The 15,794-nt window shown below is 51.9% G+C and overlaps 1 protein-coding gene across 8 annotated transcripts in view; it reads right to left on the bottom strand.

Moving 5' to 3' along the window:
• Window positions 1-15,540, bottom strand: part of ST7 (suppression of tumorigenicity 7) — a 280,933-nt gene extending 265,393 nt beyond the window's left edge. For 2 of the 8 annotated variants that reach the window (XM_055283770.2, XM_055283768.2), the window contains exon 1: window positions 15,168-15,453. In XM_055283770.2, the coding sequence (XP_055139745.1) occupies window positions 15,168-15,318 (151 nt within the window). In that variant the 5' untranslated portion in view covers window positions 15,319-15,453. Of the gene's footprint in view, window positions 1-15,167 lie in introns of all 8 variants that reach the window. The other 6 variants (XM_063642151.1, XM_055283771.2, XM_055283772.2 and 3 more) reach the window with 5 other exon arrangements.
• Window positions 15,541-15,794: the final 254 nt, after the last annotated feature.

Here is a 15,794-nt window from a genome sequence, read left to right as displayed (position 1 = left end):
TGATCAAGCTTCCTTCCCTCCTTCCTTCCTTCCTTCCTTCCTTCCTTCCTTCCTTCCTTCCCTCCCTCCCTCCCTCCCTCCCTCCCTCCCTCCCTCCCTCCCTTCTTTCTTTCTTTCTTTCTTTCTTTCTTTCTTTCTTTCTTTCTTTCTTTCTTTCTTTCCCTCTCTGGCCCAGGCTACAATCTACTCGGCTTGCTGCTGCCCGCGCCACGGACTGCCTGGGACTACCGGCGCCCGCCACCGCTGCCTGCCTTTTCTCCTTTGGATGCAGGCACGCGTTCACCATCTTGGCCACGCTGGTCGCCAGCTCCTGACGCCGAGTGCTCTGCCCGCCTCAGCCTCCCGAGGTACTGGGACTACAGACGGAGTCTCGCTCACCCAGTGCTGGGTGTTGCCCGGGCTGGAGGGCGGTGGCGTGGTCTGGCCTCGCGGCAGCCTCTACCCCCCGGCCGCCTGCCTTGGCCTGCCAGGGTGCTGGGATTGCAGCCCCTGCCCGGCCGCCGCCCCATCTGGAAGGTGGGGAGCGCCTCTGCCCGGCCGCCCCGTCTGGGAGGTGAGGAGCACCTCTGCCCGGCCGCCCCGTCTGGGAGGTGAGGAGCGCCTCTGCCCGGCCGCCCCATCTGGGAGGTGAGGAGCGCCTCTGCCCGGCCACCCACCGTCTGGGAAGTGAGGAGCGCCTCTGCCCGGCCACCCACCGTCTGGGAAGTGAGGAGCACCTCTGCCCGGCCACCCACCGTCTGGGAAGTGAGGAGCGCCTCTGCCCGGCCACCCACCGTCTGGAAAGTGAGGAGCGCCTCTGCCCGGCCACCCATCGTCTGGGAAGTGAGGAGCGCCTCTGCCCGGCCGCCCCGCCCGGGAAGAAGTGAGGAGCGCCTCTGCCCGGCCGCCCCGCCCGGGAAGAAGTGAGGAGCGCCTCTGCCCGGCCGCCCCGCCCGGGAAGAAGTGAGGAGCGCCTCTGCCCGGCCGCCCCGTCCGGGAAGAAGTGAGGAGCGCCTCTGCCCGGCCGCCCCGTCCGGGAAGAAGTGAGGAGCGCCTCTGCCCGGCCGTCCCCGTCCGGGAAGAAGTGAGGAGCGCCTCTGCCCGGCCACCCATCGTCTGGGAAGTGAGGAGCGCCTCTGCCCGGCCACCCACCGTCTGGGAAGTGAGGAGCGCCTCTGACCGGCCGCCCCGTCTGGGAAGTGAGGAGCGCCTCTACCCGGCCGCCCCGTCTGGGAAGTGAGCAGTGCCTCTGCCCGGCCGCCCCGTCTGGGAAGTGAGGAGCGCCTCTGCCCGGCCACTCACCGTCTGGGAAGTGAGGAGCGCCTCTGCCCGGCCACCCACCGTCTGGGAAGTGAGGAGCGCCTCTGCCCGGCCACCCACCGTCTGGGAAGTGAGGAGCGCCTCTGCCCGGCCACCCACCGTCTGGGAAGTGAGGAGCCCCTCTGCCCGGCCACCCACCGTCTGGGAAGTGAGGAGCGCCTCTGCCCGGCCACCCACCGTCTGGGAAGTGAGGAGCCCCTCTGCCCGGCCACCCACCGTCTGGGAAGTGAGGAGCGCCTCTGCCCGGCCACCCACCGTCTGGGAAGTGAGGAGCCCCTCTGCCCGGCCACCCACCGTCTGGGAAGTGAGGAGCGCCTCTGCCCGGCCACCCACCGTCTGGGAAGTGAGGAGCGCCTCTGCCCGGCCACCCACCGTCTGGAAAGTGAGGAGCGCCTCTGCCCGGCCACCCATCGTCTGGGAAGTGAGGAGCGCCTCTGCCCGGCCGCCCCGCCCGGGAAGAAGTGAGGAGCGCCTCTGCCCGGCCGCCCCGCCCGGGAAGAAGTGAGGAGCGCCTCTGCCCGGCCGCCCCGCCCGGGAAGAAGTGAGGAGCGCCTCTGCCCGGCCGCCCCGTCCGGGAAGAAGTGAGGAGCGCCTCTGCCCGGCCACCCATCGTCTGGGAAGTGAGGAGCGCCTCTGCCCGGCCACCCACCGTCTGGGAAGTGAGGAGCGCCTCTGACCGGCCGCCCCGTCTGGGAAGTGAGGAGCGCCTCTACCCGGCCGCCCCGTCTGGGAAGTGAGCAGTGCCTCTGCCCGGCCGCCCCGTCTGGGAAGTGAGGAGCGCCTCTGCCCGGCCACTCACCGTCTGGGAAGTGAGGAGCGCCTCTGCCCGGCCACCCACCGTCTGGGAAGTGAGGAGCGCCTCTGCCCGGCCACCCACCGTCTGGGAAGTGAGGAGCCCCTCTGCCCGGCCACCCACCGTCTGGGAAGTGAGGAGCGCCTCTGCCCGGCCACCCACCGTCTGGGAAGTGAGGAGCCCCTCTGCCCGGCCACCCACCGTCTGGGAAGTGAGGAGCGCCTCTGCCCGGCCACCCACCGTCTGGGAAGTGAGGAGCGCCTCTGCCCGGCCACCCACCGTCTGGGAAGTGAGGAGCGCCTCTGCCCGGCCACCCATCGTCTGGGAAGTGAGGAGCGCCTCCGCCCGGCCGCCCCGTCCGGGAAGAAGTGAGGAGCGCCTCTGCCCGGCTGCCCCGCCCGGGAAGAAGTGAGGAGCGCCTCTGCCCGGCCGCCCCGCCCGGGAAGAAGTGAGGAGCGCCTCTGCCCGGCCGCCCCATCCGGGAAGAAGTGAGGAGCGCCTCTGCCCGGCAGCCCCCGTCCGGGAAGAAGTGAGGAGCGCCTCTGCCCGGCCGCCCCGTCCGGGAAGAAGTGAGGAGCGCCTCTGCCCGGCCGCCCCGTCTGGGAAGTGAGGAGCGCCTCTACCCGGCCGCCCCGTCTGGGAAGTGAGCAGTGCCTCTGCCCGGCCGCCCCGTCTGGGAAGTGAGGAGCGCCTCTGCCCGGCCACCCACCGTCTGGGAAGAGAGGAGCGCCTCTGCCCGGCCACCCACCGTCTGGGAAGTGAGGAGCGCCTCTGCCCGGCCACCCACCGTCTGGGAAGTGAGGAGCGCCTCTGCCCGGCCACCCACCGTCTGGGAAGTGAGGAGCGCCTCTGCCCGGCCACCCACCGTCTGGGAAGTGAGGAGCCCCTCTGCCCGGCCACCCACCGTCTGGGAAGTGAGGAGCGCCTCTGCCCGGCCACCCACCGTCTGGGAAGTGAGGAGCCCCTCTGCCCGGCCACCCACCGTCTGGGAAGTGAGGAGCCCCTCTGCCCGGCCACCCACCGTCTGGGAAGTGAGGAGCGCCTCTGCCCGGCCACCCACCGTCTGGGAAGTGAGGAGCGCCTCTGCCCGGCCACCCACCGTTTGGGAAGTGAGGAGCACCTCTGCCCGGCCACCCATCGTCTGGGAAGTGAGGAGCGCCTCCGCCCGGCCGCCCCGTCCGGGAAGAAGTGAGGAGCGCCTCTGCCCGGCCGCCCCGCCCGGGAAGAAGTGAGGAGCGCCTCTGCCCGGCCGCCCCGCCCGGGAAGAAGTGAGGAGCGCCTCTGCCCGGCCGCCCCATCCGGGAAGAAGTGAGGAGCGCCTCTGCCCGGCCGCCCCGTCCGGGAAGAAGTGAGGAGCGCCTCTGCCCGGCCGCCCCCGTCCGGGAAGAAGTGAGGAGCGCCTCTGCCCGGCCGCTCCGTCCGGGAAGAAGTGAGGAGCGCCTCTGCCCGGGCGCCCCGTCCGGGAAGAAGTGAGGAGCGCCTCTGCCCGGCCGCCCCGTCCGGGAAGAAGTGAGGAGCGCCTCTGCCCGGCCGCCCCGTCCGGGAAGAAGTGAGGAGCGCCTCTGCCCGGTCACCCATCGTCTGGGAAGTGAGGAGCGCCTCTGCCCGGCCACCCACCGTCTGGGAAGTGAGGAGCGCCTCTGCCCGGCCGCCCCGTCTGGGAAGTGAGGAGCGCCTCTGCCCGGCCGCCCCGTCTGGGAAGTGAGGAGCGCCCCTACCCGGCCGCCCCGTCTGGGAAGTGAGCAGCGCCTCTGCCCGGCCGCCCCGTCCGGGAAGAAGTGAGGAGCGCCTCTGCCCGGCCGCCCCGTCCGGGAAGAAGTGAGGAGCGCCTCTGCCCGGCCGCCCCGTCCGGGAAGAAGTGAGGAGCGCCTCTGCCCGGCCGCCCCGTCCGGGAAGAAGTGAGGAGCGCCTCTGCCCGGCCGCCCCGTCTGGGAAGTGAGCAGCGCCTCTGCCCGGCCGCCCCGTCCGGGAAGAAGTGAGGAGCGCCTCTGCCCGGCCGCCCCGTCCAGGAAGAAGTGAGGAGCGCCTCTGCCCGGCCGCCCCGTCCGGGAAGAAGTGAGGAGCGCCTCTGCCCGGCCGCCCCGTCCGGGAAGAAGTGAGGAGCGCCTCTGCCCGGCCGCCCCGTCCGGGAAGAAGTGAGGAGCGCCTCTGCCCGGCCGCCCCGTCCGGGAAGAAGTGAGGAGCGCCTCTGCCCGGCCGCCCCGTCTGGGAAGTGAGGAGCGCCTCTGCCCGGCCGCCCCATCCGGGAAGAAGTGAGGAGCGCCTCTGCCCGGCTGCCCCGTCTGGGAAGTGAGGAGCGCCTCTGCCCGGCCGCCCCGTCCGGGAAGAAATGAGGAGCGCCTCTGCCCGGGCGCCCCATCCGGGAAGAAGTGAGGAGCGCCTCTGCACAGCCACCCATCGTCTGGGAAGTGAGGAGCGCCTCTGCCCGGCCACCCACCGTCTGGGAAGTGAGGAGCGCCTCTGCCCGGCCGCCCCGTCCGGGAAGAAGTGAGGAGCGCCTCTGCCCGGCCGCCCCGTCCGGGAAGAAGTGAGGAGCGCCTCTGCCCGGCCGCCCCGTCCGGGAAGAAGTGAGGAGCGCCTCTGCCCGGCCGCCCCGTCTGGGAGGTGAGGAGCGCCTCTGCCCGGCCACCCATCGTCTGGGAGGTGAGGAGCGCCTCTGCCAGGCCACCCATCGTCTGGGAGGTGAGGAGCGCCTCTGCCCGGCCACCCATCGTCTGGAAAGTGAGGAGCGCCTCTGCCCGGCTGCCCCATCTGGGAAGTGAGGAGTGCCTCTGCCCGGACACCCATCGTCTGGGAGATGAGGAGCGCCTCTGCCCGGCCACCCATCGTCTGGGAAGTGAGGAGCGCCTCTGCCCGGCCACCTATCGTCTGGGAAGAAGTGAGGAGCGTCTCTGCCTGGCCGCCCCGTCTGGGAAGTGAGGAGCCCCTCTGCCCGGCCGCCCCGTGTCTGGGTAGAAGTGAGGAGCTCCTCTGCCTGGCCGCTCCGTCTGGGAGGTCTACCACGGAGGCCAGAAGCAATGTGGGGGCTGGACGTGGTGGCTCACGCCTGTGGTCCCGGCACTCTAGGGGGCGAGGCGGGTTGATCACTTCGGACTAGGAGTTCGAGACCAGTCTGGCCAACTTGGCGAAACATGAAGAATACAACAGACAAACCAACCAACCAACTCAATGACAACAAAACAGGTCTACCCTGGAGTCATACTCTAATTTTTTCTATTTTCCTCCCTTTCTGATCCTTTATCCCACTTTCTTTTTCTTCCTCTTCCTTCTCCCTCTTCTTTGTCAAATAGAGGATTGAGTTATTATCACTGATCCATATAAAGTCCCTCTCTCATTTATTTTAACTCCCACCCCCATTTCTATTCCCCGACTTCCCATGTGCAACCTTCCTAATATGTTTGATACGCATCTTTTTGTTTGTATGTATTTTTAGAAAATGTTTATTGTTTTTGTATGCAAAAAAAATTAATAAAAAAAAAAAAAAAAAAAAAAACAACTGATCAAAACAAGACAAAACTCTAAATCTAGGTCACACAGTAACTCCAGATATGAGCTGCTTATGTGTAAAAACTACTTCCTTTTTTAAGACGATTTTATACTTCAGAGCGTTTCTACTGTTTGTGCGTTTTTAAATGTTAATTTTTTTAATAATAAAATAGTCCTTCCTCACTGACCTAAGAGATTCTTTTAAAGTCCTTTAACGCTCTACAACCTTGCTCAAAATTTCTGAAAGACTGATACTTAACCACAATCTTTTATTAGATGTGGAGGTCAACTTAAGAACCAAAGTCCCGGCACTTTGGGAGGCCGAGGCGGGCGGATCACGAGGTCAGGAGTTTGAGACCAGCCTGGCCAATATGGTGAAACCCTGTCTCTACTAAAAATACAAAAATTAGCCAGGTATGGTGGCACGCACCTGTAGTCCCAGCTACTCGGGAGGCTGAGGCAGAAGAATCGCTTGAACCCAGGAGGCAGAGTTTACAGTGAGCCGAGATCACACCACTGCACTCCAGCGCACTCCTAAAGAGTGAGACTCTGTCTCCAAAAAAAAAAAAAAAAAGAAAAGAAAGAACCAAAGTTAGGGTTCTCCACAGAGTATAAGTGTAACCAGTGCACTTTCAGTTAATTCAGAAGGGAAAAAAATGCTTTCTCAGATAAATGTTGCCTTACTTTGCTGAGAGATTTGGTAACTGCAATTAAACAGTGACACCACAGCCACAGCAACATAAAATACTGCTACAGCTAACTAACTGGGCCTGTCAGTTCCTTATTTTAGCACAGTAGGTAGTATAGGAATGCCTGCTACTTTTAAATGATGGGTAATGGTAACACATCAGCAACTGTCTTGCCCCACTGTAACAAGAAAAATGAGTTTCATTACAAGTTCTCTCTTCTGGAAAATCCAAAGCCCTTTACAGGTATCTTTACAACAACATCTCAAATACAATAATGATGTTGAGAGATATTATTCCACATTTACAACAAACAGACACCCAGTAGTGTGGTTTCAAACAATCCAATAACCCATTATCTTGCTTGGTGCAGTTTTAGAAAGAATATCGAGGATAAAAAAGATTCTATTATATAGTTTAACGTGTCATTTCACTGTAAGAGCAAAGCCTATAGAATATAGAATATAGCCTTCTGAGGAAAAGACCTACTATAATGCCTCGGATTTAAATAGTATTTTACATCCTACAAAGCACTTATTCATTTTACAATCTCATATGAAGACTGCACTCTAGTCAAGGGACCAAGTCTATCATCAAGTTGTAAGGCCAAAGTCAGTAACTATCTCAACCACACAAATATTCATAGAATGCCCAGACATCCAAATAGGAAGAGAGAAAGTCAACTATCCCTGTTTGCAGATGACATGATCCTATATCTAGAAAACCCTAGAGTCATCTAATTAAAGAGCTTCTGCACAGCAAAAGAAACTACCATCAGAGTGAAAGGCAACCTACAGAATGGGAGAAAATTTTTGCAATCTACCCATCTGCCCCAGTCTAATATCCAGAATCTACAAGGAATTTAAACAAATTTACAAGAAAAAATCAAACAGCCCCATTAAAAAGTAGGCAAAGGATATGAACAGACACTTCTCAAAAGAAGACATTTACGTGGCCAACAAACATAGAAAAAAGCTCACCATCACTGATCATTATAGAAATGCAAATCAAAACCACAATGAGATACCATCTCACACCAGTCAGAATGGTGATTATTAAAAAGTCAGGAAACCATACATGCTGGTGAGGCTGTGAAGAAACACGAATGCCTTTACACTGTTGGTGGGATGTAAATTACTTCAACCTTTGTGGAAGACAGTGTGGCGATTCCTCAAGGATCTAGAACCAGAAATAATACCATTTAACCCAGCAATCCCATTACTAGGTATATACCCAAAGAATATAAGTCATTCTACTATAAAGACACACGTACACATATGTTTACTGCAGCGCTATTTACAATAGCAAAGACATGGAACCAACCCAAATGCCCATCAATGATAGACTGGATAAAGAAAATGTGGTACACGTACACCATGGAATACTATACAGTCATAAAAAAGGAATGAGATCATCTCCTTTGCAGGGACATGGATGAAGCTGTAAGCTAGCATCCTCAGCAAACTAACACAGGAACAGAAAACCAAACACTGCATGTTCTCACTCATAAGTCGGAGTTGAACAATGAGAATACATGGACACAGGGAGAGGAACAACACACACCAGGGCCAGTCAGGGGGTGGGGGGTGAGGGGAGGGAGAGCATTAGGAGAAATAGCTAATGCATGCAGGGGTTAAAACCTAGATGAGGGGTTGATAGGTGCAGCAAACCACCATGGCAGACGTATACCTATGTAACAAACCTACACATTCTGCACTTGTATCCCAGAACTTAAAGTGAAATTAAAAAAAAAAAAAAAAAAAAAAGAAAACCCCACAGTCTCAGCCCAAAAGCTCCTTAAGCTAATAAACAACTTTAGCAAAGTCTCAGTATATAAAATCAATGGGCAAAAATCACTAACATTCCTATACACCAATAACAGTCAGGCCAAGAGCCAAACCAGGAATGCAGACCTATTCACAATTGCCCCCTACCACATACACACACACACACACACACACACACACACACACACACAAATGTAGGAATACAGCTAACCATGGAGGTGAAGGATCACGACACGAAGAACTATAAAACACTGCTCAAAGAGATCAGAAGTGACACAAGCAAATGGAAAAACATCCCATGCTCATGGATAGGAAGAATCAATATCATTAAAATGCCCATACTGCCCAAAGCAATTTACAGTTTCAATGATATTCCTATTAAACTACCATTGACATTCATCACAGAACTAGAAAAAACTGTTTCAAAATTCATATGGAACCAAAAAATAGCCCAAATAGCCAAAGCAATCCTAAGCAAAAAGAACAAAGCTGGAGGCATCATGCTACTCGCTACTCATCTTCAAACTACACTACAGGGCTACAGTAACCAAAACAGCATGATACTGGTACATAGACCAATGGAACAGAACAGAGAACCCAGAAATAATGCTGCACACCTACAACTATCTGATCTTTGACAAATCTGACAAAACAAGCAATGGGAGAAGGATTGCCTATTCAATAAATGGTGCTGGGATATCTGGCTAGCCATATGCAAAAGATTGAAAGTGGACCCCTTCTTTACACCATATACAAGTTAACTGAAGATGGATTAGAGACTTAAATGTAAAACCAAAAACTATAAAAACCCTGCAAGACAACCTACGCAATACCATTCAGGACACAGGAACGGGCAAAGATTTCATGATGAAGACACCAAAAGCAACTGCAATAAAAGCAAAAATTGACAAATAAAATCTAAAGAGCCTCTGCACAGCAACAGAAACTATCAACAGAGCCAACAGAAAACCTACAGAATGGAGACAATTTTTGGAAACTATGCATCTGACAAAGGTCTAATATCCAGCATCAATAAGGAACTTAAACAAATGTACAAGTATCTCATATTATCTGTATGAATGGAGTTCAGGGTTCTACCAATGTGGGAAAAAATTGTCTGTGAGCAATGATACAGTAGTACAAGAAAGATTTGGTTGGGAAATTTTTCAGAATAATATTGGCAGGCAAAATGAAACTTAACAGAATCGTAACTCGAAGTGATTAGAAATACTTCAGCACAATTGTATGTGTTTGCAGTGGCTCACGCCTATAATTCCAGCACTCTGGGAGGCCGAAGGGGACAGATCACTAGAGGCCTAAAGTTTGAGACCAGTGTGGACAAGATGGCGAACTCTGTCTCTACTAAAAATACAAAAATTAGCCAGACATGATGGCGTGCACCTGTAATCCTAGCTACTTGGGAGGGTGAGGCATGAGAATCACCTGAACCCAGGAGGCGGAGTTTGCAGTCAGCTGAGATCTCGTCCCTGCACTCCAGCCTGGGCAACAGAGCGAGACTGTCTTAAAAAAAAAAAAAAAAAAAAAAAATCCCAGCATATTTGGAGGGTGGTGCTCTAGAAAAAGAGAGGTGGAAGTTCAGATTTGAGGGGTAAGAAAGAGCCATAGCATCAGACTTTGTAAATGAAGGTAATATACTCAGATTGTATTTTCAGTGCAATGGAAGCCACTGCAGGAAGGCATATGAAATATAGACTTGTATTCACTAAGAATTAAGAGTCCAAACTATAAAAAACACGTATACTCATTAAGTCCATGCATTATCTTGGTGCTACACTTTGCACTCAATGAAATTCATTGTAAGACACAGAATCCCAGAGCTAGAAGGAAACTTAATGAATGTAAAGCCATTATTTTACATATACAAAAACTCAAGGCCAGAGAAAAATGCATCATTCGGATTGCTTTATTAATGGCTGAGAAAAACATCTCCAAAAATAATTAAGGGCAACTAATATGTCTGGGATACATTCTAAACTCAAAGCTGACATTAATCAAAAAATTGTCCTTTTATATATTCATAAACTGAACCACCATGCTTTAGATGCATATGACCCATCATAGAATACATAAGATTTTGTAACAGCCTCTGACCACAATCTAAAGCTGCAAACTTAGATGCAGCACATACTCAGTAATGCATTTGATCAATTGCATTGTTCCAATCCCAGCTCACTAAATACACCATAACTTGGATATTCATTCATCCAGTGAATGATAAGGACCTACTTTGTACAAGGAATTACACTGGAAGATGAGGAACTAGAATCTAGAAGAAGTGATAAAACATACATATACAAAAAAAGATGCATATATACACAAACACTGACCCACATATATTACACACATATACCATAATTCATGTAAGGTAAAGTAACTGCAAGCATGGCATAAATAGCAAAATAACTAGAATTAGAACTGAAGCTTTAAGATGTGAATGAATTGTAATTCCTTGTAAAACGTGAACGGATAAAGAGCTGTTTCTTTTGATGAGCAAAGAAAGTGTTTTGAGATGGAATCTACTCCCAGTGAAGATGCTGTGAACATTGCTGAAATGACAAAAAAGGATTTAGAATATTACATAAACTTCATCGATAAAGCCGTGGCAGGGTGATAAAATTGACTCCAATTCTGAAAGTTCTACTGTGGGTAAAATACTATCAGACAGCATCACATGATACAGAGAAATCTTTCTCTGGAAAGGAAAACCAATCCATGCGGCAAACTTTATGGTTGTCTTATTTGAGGAAATTGCCACAGCTACCCCAACCTTTAGCAACCAGCACCCTGATCAGTCAGCAGCCATACACATCAAGGCAAGAACCTCTACCAGCAAAAAGATTATGACTTCCTGAGGCTCAGACAGCATTTTTTTTTAGCAATAAAGTATTTTTAAATTAAGGTATATACATTGGTCTTTTAAATATAATGCTACTGCACTCTTAATAGAATACAATATAGTGTAACTATAACTTTTATATGCACTGGGAAACCAAAAATTTCATGGCACTCACTTTATTGCAGTGGCCAGGAACCAAACTCGCAATATCTCCAAGGTAAGCCTGTCTTTTCTGCAGCTGAAAGGATCAGAAGGCAGCATGCCAGCTGGTCCTTGATGGATGCGTGGAATTTACAGATAGGGAAGAACATTTTAGACAACAGGCACAACAGGGGCAAAAGACCTATGTAAACTGCAACCAGACCCTCTAGAAGGGAAATCCAATTTTACGTAAATTTTAACTAAATTAAAATCTAAATGTTAAATAAATTTAGAGCAAAAATTCTCAACATGAAAAAATGCCAAAACTGAGCTGCAGCCTAAGTTATATATCATGTTAACAATATAAGAGTTTTACATCTGTATTCATGAGCTTAAGTAACACAAAAAAAGTCTTCTAAATAACTTGACCAGGCACAGTGGCTCACACCTGCAATCCCAGCACTTTGGGAGGTGGAGGCAGGAGGACTGCTTGAGCCCAGGAGTTCAAGAACATAGGGGACCCGGGGGAAGGGACAGCATTAGGAGATATACCTAATGCTAAATGACGAGTTAATGGGTGCAGGAAATCAACATTGCACATGGATACATATGTAACAAACCTGCACATTGTGCACATGTACCCTAAAACCTAAAGTATAATAATAAAAATAAAAATTAAAAAAAAAAAAAAAACAGCATTCAAAGCATTTTTACTTGGAAAACTACATGATGTAAGAGCTAAAAACGGTATGGTTGTTCATCAAAGTCCTTTTATTTTATTATTTTAAATTAAATTCCACATGATTCGCTGTTCTCTGAATCTGACCTGCACTTTCACAACTTTGTGCCTTTGTTTGGGAGGTCCACCTCTGAGTCCTCAATCATGGAATTCTCCTCATCCTCTTCGGCTCAATTCAAGAGAAGCTCTCACAGCCTTGCCCAGTCCCATCTTGCATATGGGAAATTGTATTCTTGTTGTAAACTCCTTATTTACCCTGGGTTTTACAAACTCGTTCATCTTTCTTATCATAGCACCTGTTATAGTACATTAGGAAGCATCTAAATTTAAAAAAAAAAATCGAGTTAAGCTCATTTACCATAAAATATGATCAAATGAGGATTAAAATTGTCACAGATGGTCAAGATATTGAGAAGATACCGAGCAGATATCCAAGAATGACTCCAGAACACTTTTACCAGATTCCATCCCCCTACAGGTGCAGAGCTGGGCCTATGGAAGCCCTGGCTCCTGGCTGCCTGATTGTGATGGTGTCTTCGGCTTCCTTGAGGAGGGAGGGAGGCCTGAGCCATCTGCAACTCCCTAAAAGCAGCTCCAGATTCAGTAACCTCTCCAGGAACACACTTGCCTTCATAACAGGAAGAGTAAGCACCACAGGGCTGAAGAACAGCAAAATTAGTACCATTAGAACTCTTTTAGACCTCCCTGCAAGGACAAGTTAGACCAGGCTAGCTCCTGCCTCCCCTTCTCAGGGGTGCTAGCTAATGACTTCTTTCTCTCTAGGCCTTCCTTGCCAATAACTTCAATACAGAAACTTTTTCCCAAAGGGGAGGGGAATTGGCAAGGAGAGGAGGGAATTAAGTTGACAACAACCTTTTGGCAGTTTTCCTACTATAACTTCTCACTGTTACTTAAAAGGGAAGAAAATAGGCCTCTAATATCTGCAACTGTCTTTTGAAAAACCTAAACTGTTCTAGGGTGGTTTGTTGCTATAATTTCATGTCTCAAAATTAATGCCAAAGTCCTCCTCCCACCCCAGATCCTGCTACACTCTCATAAAAAAGCAGAGAGGTGAGTGCTCTCTGTGTGCTTCCCCTTTTATCTTTCTTTATGACTGAAGTGAGCATGAAACCAAACTGAAAAGTCCAGCATCACCAGGTCTTCTATCATGTGTCTAGCAAGGTACAGCCCGGATGGCACGTTCATCTTCATATTTTCACTATCTCTTAGAACTGCCCCTACACAAATTAACAAAGGCATCTCTGAGAAATGCTAGATTTAAATTGCTAGAAGACCTAACAATGCCCTTCCTTAACAAGTACACATATTCCCAGTATTTTGCTTCTTGCCTGATCTGCACAGAGCACTGGATGTGACACACATATATACATGGGTAATTACTTAACCTAACTGATGAAAATGTGATATACAAATGTATATTATGAAATAAAATTTTAAGTGTGTAATAAGGAGAAACATTAATATTTTAAAAACTAGTGTGTTTGAAACGTAATCCTAAGTGCAAAAAAAGTGTTGAAAGGTGGGACCTGTGAGTGGTAATTAGGTCATGAGGGCTCTGCCTTCAAGAATGAATTAATTTTGTTATTGAGGGAGTAGGTTTGTTATAAAAGTGAAATTGGGCCCCCTCTTGTTTTCTCATGTTCTCTTACCCTTCCACCTTCCACCAAGGGATGACAGCAAGAAGGACCTCCCCACATGCCAGTCCCTTGATCTCAAGACTTCCCTGACTCCTGAACTACAAGAAATAAAATCTGTTCTTTAAAAATTACCCAATCTGTGGTATTCTGTTACAGCAGCACAAAACAGACTAAGACTGTTACCAACAAATACATAATTCCATTAAAACATGTATTCAAACAACTTCTTAAAGGTATAGAACTTTGAGACCAGAAGGTGTCCTGGAGACATACTTGTCTAAAGCGAAGAAGACAACATTGCGACAAGCAGCCATCCCAAAAGATGAAAAGCCAGAAAGCCATGGTCTTTCCTATGACAGACTCCAAAGGGCTGAGCAGCACCTATTCAAATGGTGAGACAATTCTAGAGTGCTGAATCCTATCCGCCTCCCAGGGACACTATCCCGAGGGATATTACAAAACAAATGTAAATATGAACATGAGTTCAAGTTAGTAATCAAACTACTTAAGTTCGTATCTGAAAGGTACAAGTTTCCTAACAAAATGAGTACATTATTTCAAGCGTTTTAAAAAGCGTTTTAACGCAGCTAAACACCTGAGGAAAATGCATTTCCAGACCTGCACTCCCAGAGTATGGAGATTAACAATGGAAGACACATATATGTACATATGTATCTATCTTCAGGACTGTAAGAATTCCCCAGTACTGTGAAATTAAAATTTAAAACAAAAACTCTACCTTGAAATTTCCAGATTTCAAGGACTGTAACCCTTAGCTCAAAATTTACTTCGTGTTTCGGAACTCTCTGGAGTGTTACGGCTCGTGTGTTTTCTTTGCGGGTGTTTTTTTAACGACTTAGTGGGCTGGCTCCAAGTTTGTTAAGATCCTGTTAATTACCTCCTGCATTTACCACCGACCAAGGATGGGAGGCACGCGGCACTTGCTGAGCATATGTAGCTTTACAGGGAAGGGAGACCAGCAAAGATCACTGAAAACTGCAACCGAAACCCTCAGAAATTCCAGCTCTCCCCTCTTCCCTCCGGTCCCTTCGACAATCCATTTGGTGACCTGACACGTCATCCATACACTCCTCAGAGTGCCTTCGGGAACCCTCTCCCCACTACCCAACCAGAGAGACAGCCCCACGCCCGGCGAGGCGCAACTCCGGGCCACGGAGGGCGCCGCCCGGACAGCCCGGCCGGGTCAGGGGGCTTCGCCGCCGAGCACCCTCCGGCAGCCACCCTCGGGCCTCCGCGGCCGGGCGGGAGGGCGCCTCCCCGACCACACTTCGGCCGCTCGGCACCCACAGCCGGGAGGGCGTGAGGAAGGACTCGGTCTAACTCCGGGGAACCCTCGGAGTTCTGGCGCAGACACCCAAGGGGGTATCCTGGGAACTCCCTCGCCCGCGACAACCGTCCTTCTCCGTCTCCCGACCACCAGCGACGCGGCAGGGCGGCTGCCGGCCCGGCCCGCCTTGCGGTCTGTGCGCGGCGCAGCTCTTCCTCTGCGGGGCCGTGAAGGCCACCGGCCGCCCCCGCGCGCCCAGCTGCCCGGCCCCGCCGCCTAAGCCGCCGCGTCGCTGGCGGGTAGTCGCGGGCGTCCGGTGCGCGGGCCCCGGCGCGTCCCCGAGCGCGCGCCCGGCCGCGGCCCCGCGCGAGTTGCACTAACTTTCCGGGGCGGGGGAGGGGTGGGCGCCGCGGGTCGGGCTCTCTGGCCTTACCTGTGCTCAAATTGTCGTTGATTTTCAAAGGCACCCGCAGGATGTAGACCAGGAATAGTACGATGAAGAACCACACGGTCCACAGATACGTCCAAGACCAAACTATGCAGGACTTAAGCTGCTCCAGAAAGCCCGTGGCCGCTTCAGCCATGTTTCAGCGCTGCTCTCTGCTGCCGCGGCTCTCGGTGTCTGCCGGGATGATTCACCGGCCCGGAGGCGCAGCTCGCGCCGCCGCCGCCGCCGCGGCCCGGGCGCCCCCGGAGCCCGCCCGCCGCCGGGGACGCGGGCGCGGCGGGAAATCGCGCGGGCTGCGGGCGCGCCGGCTTTTCCTTCTCCAACCTTATTGCTAACTCTCTAAAGGTCCCTACAAGTGGCTTTCGTGGAGCGATCACGTGGCCCCTGCCTCCTCGCGTTCTGGGTCCATTTATATTTATTATGCTAATATTTAGAAAGAGAAGGCCAAGTGGCGCGCCGAAGGAAACCCCTCAGGCGTTAACTTGAGCATTTACCCGCGTTAACTTGAGCATTTACCACACGCCAGGCACTGCTCCACGCTCCGTACAATCTCATTTAATCCCTGCAACAATCCCCACTACGATCCTCTTTCTATAGGTAGGGAAACTGAGG

Source organism: Symphalangus syndactylus, chromosome 6, assembly GCF_028878055.3.
Source record: "Symphalangus syndactylus isolate Jambi chromosome 6, NHGRI_mSymSyn1-v2.1_pri, whole genome shotgun sequence".
Lineage (NCBI taxonomy): Eukaryota > Metazoa > Chordata > Mammalia > Primates > Hylobatidae > Symphalangus > Symphalangus syndactylus.
The sequence above is the reverse complement of the archived record's forward strand: the minus strand, read 5'-3'. Positions and strand labels throughout refer to the sequence as shown.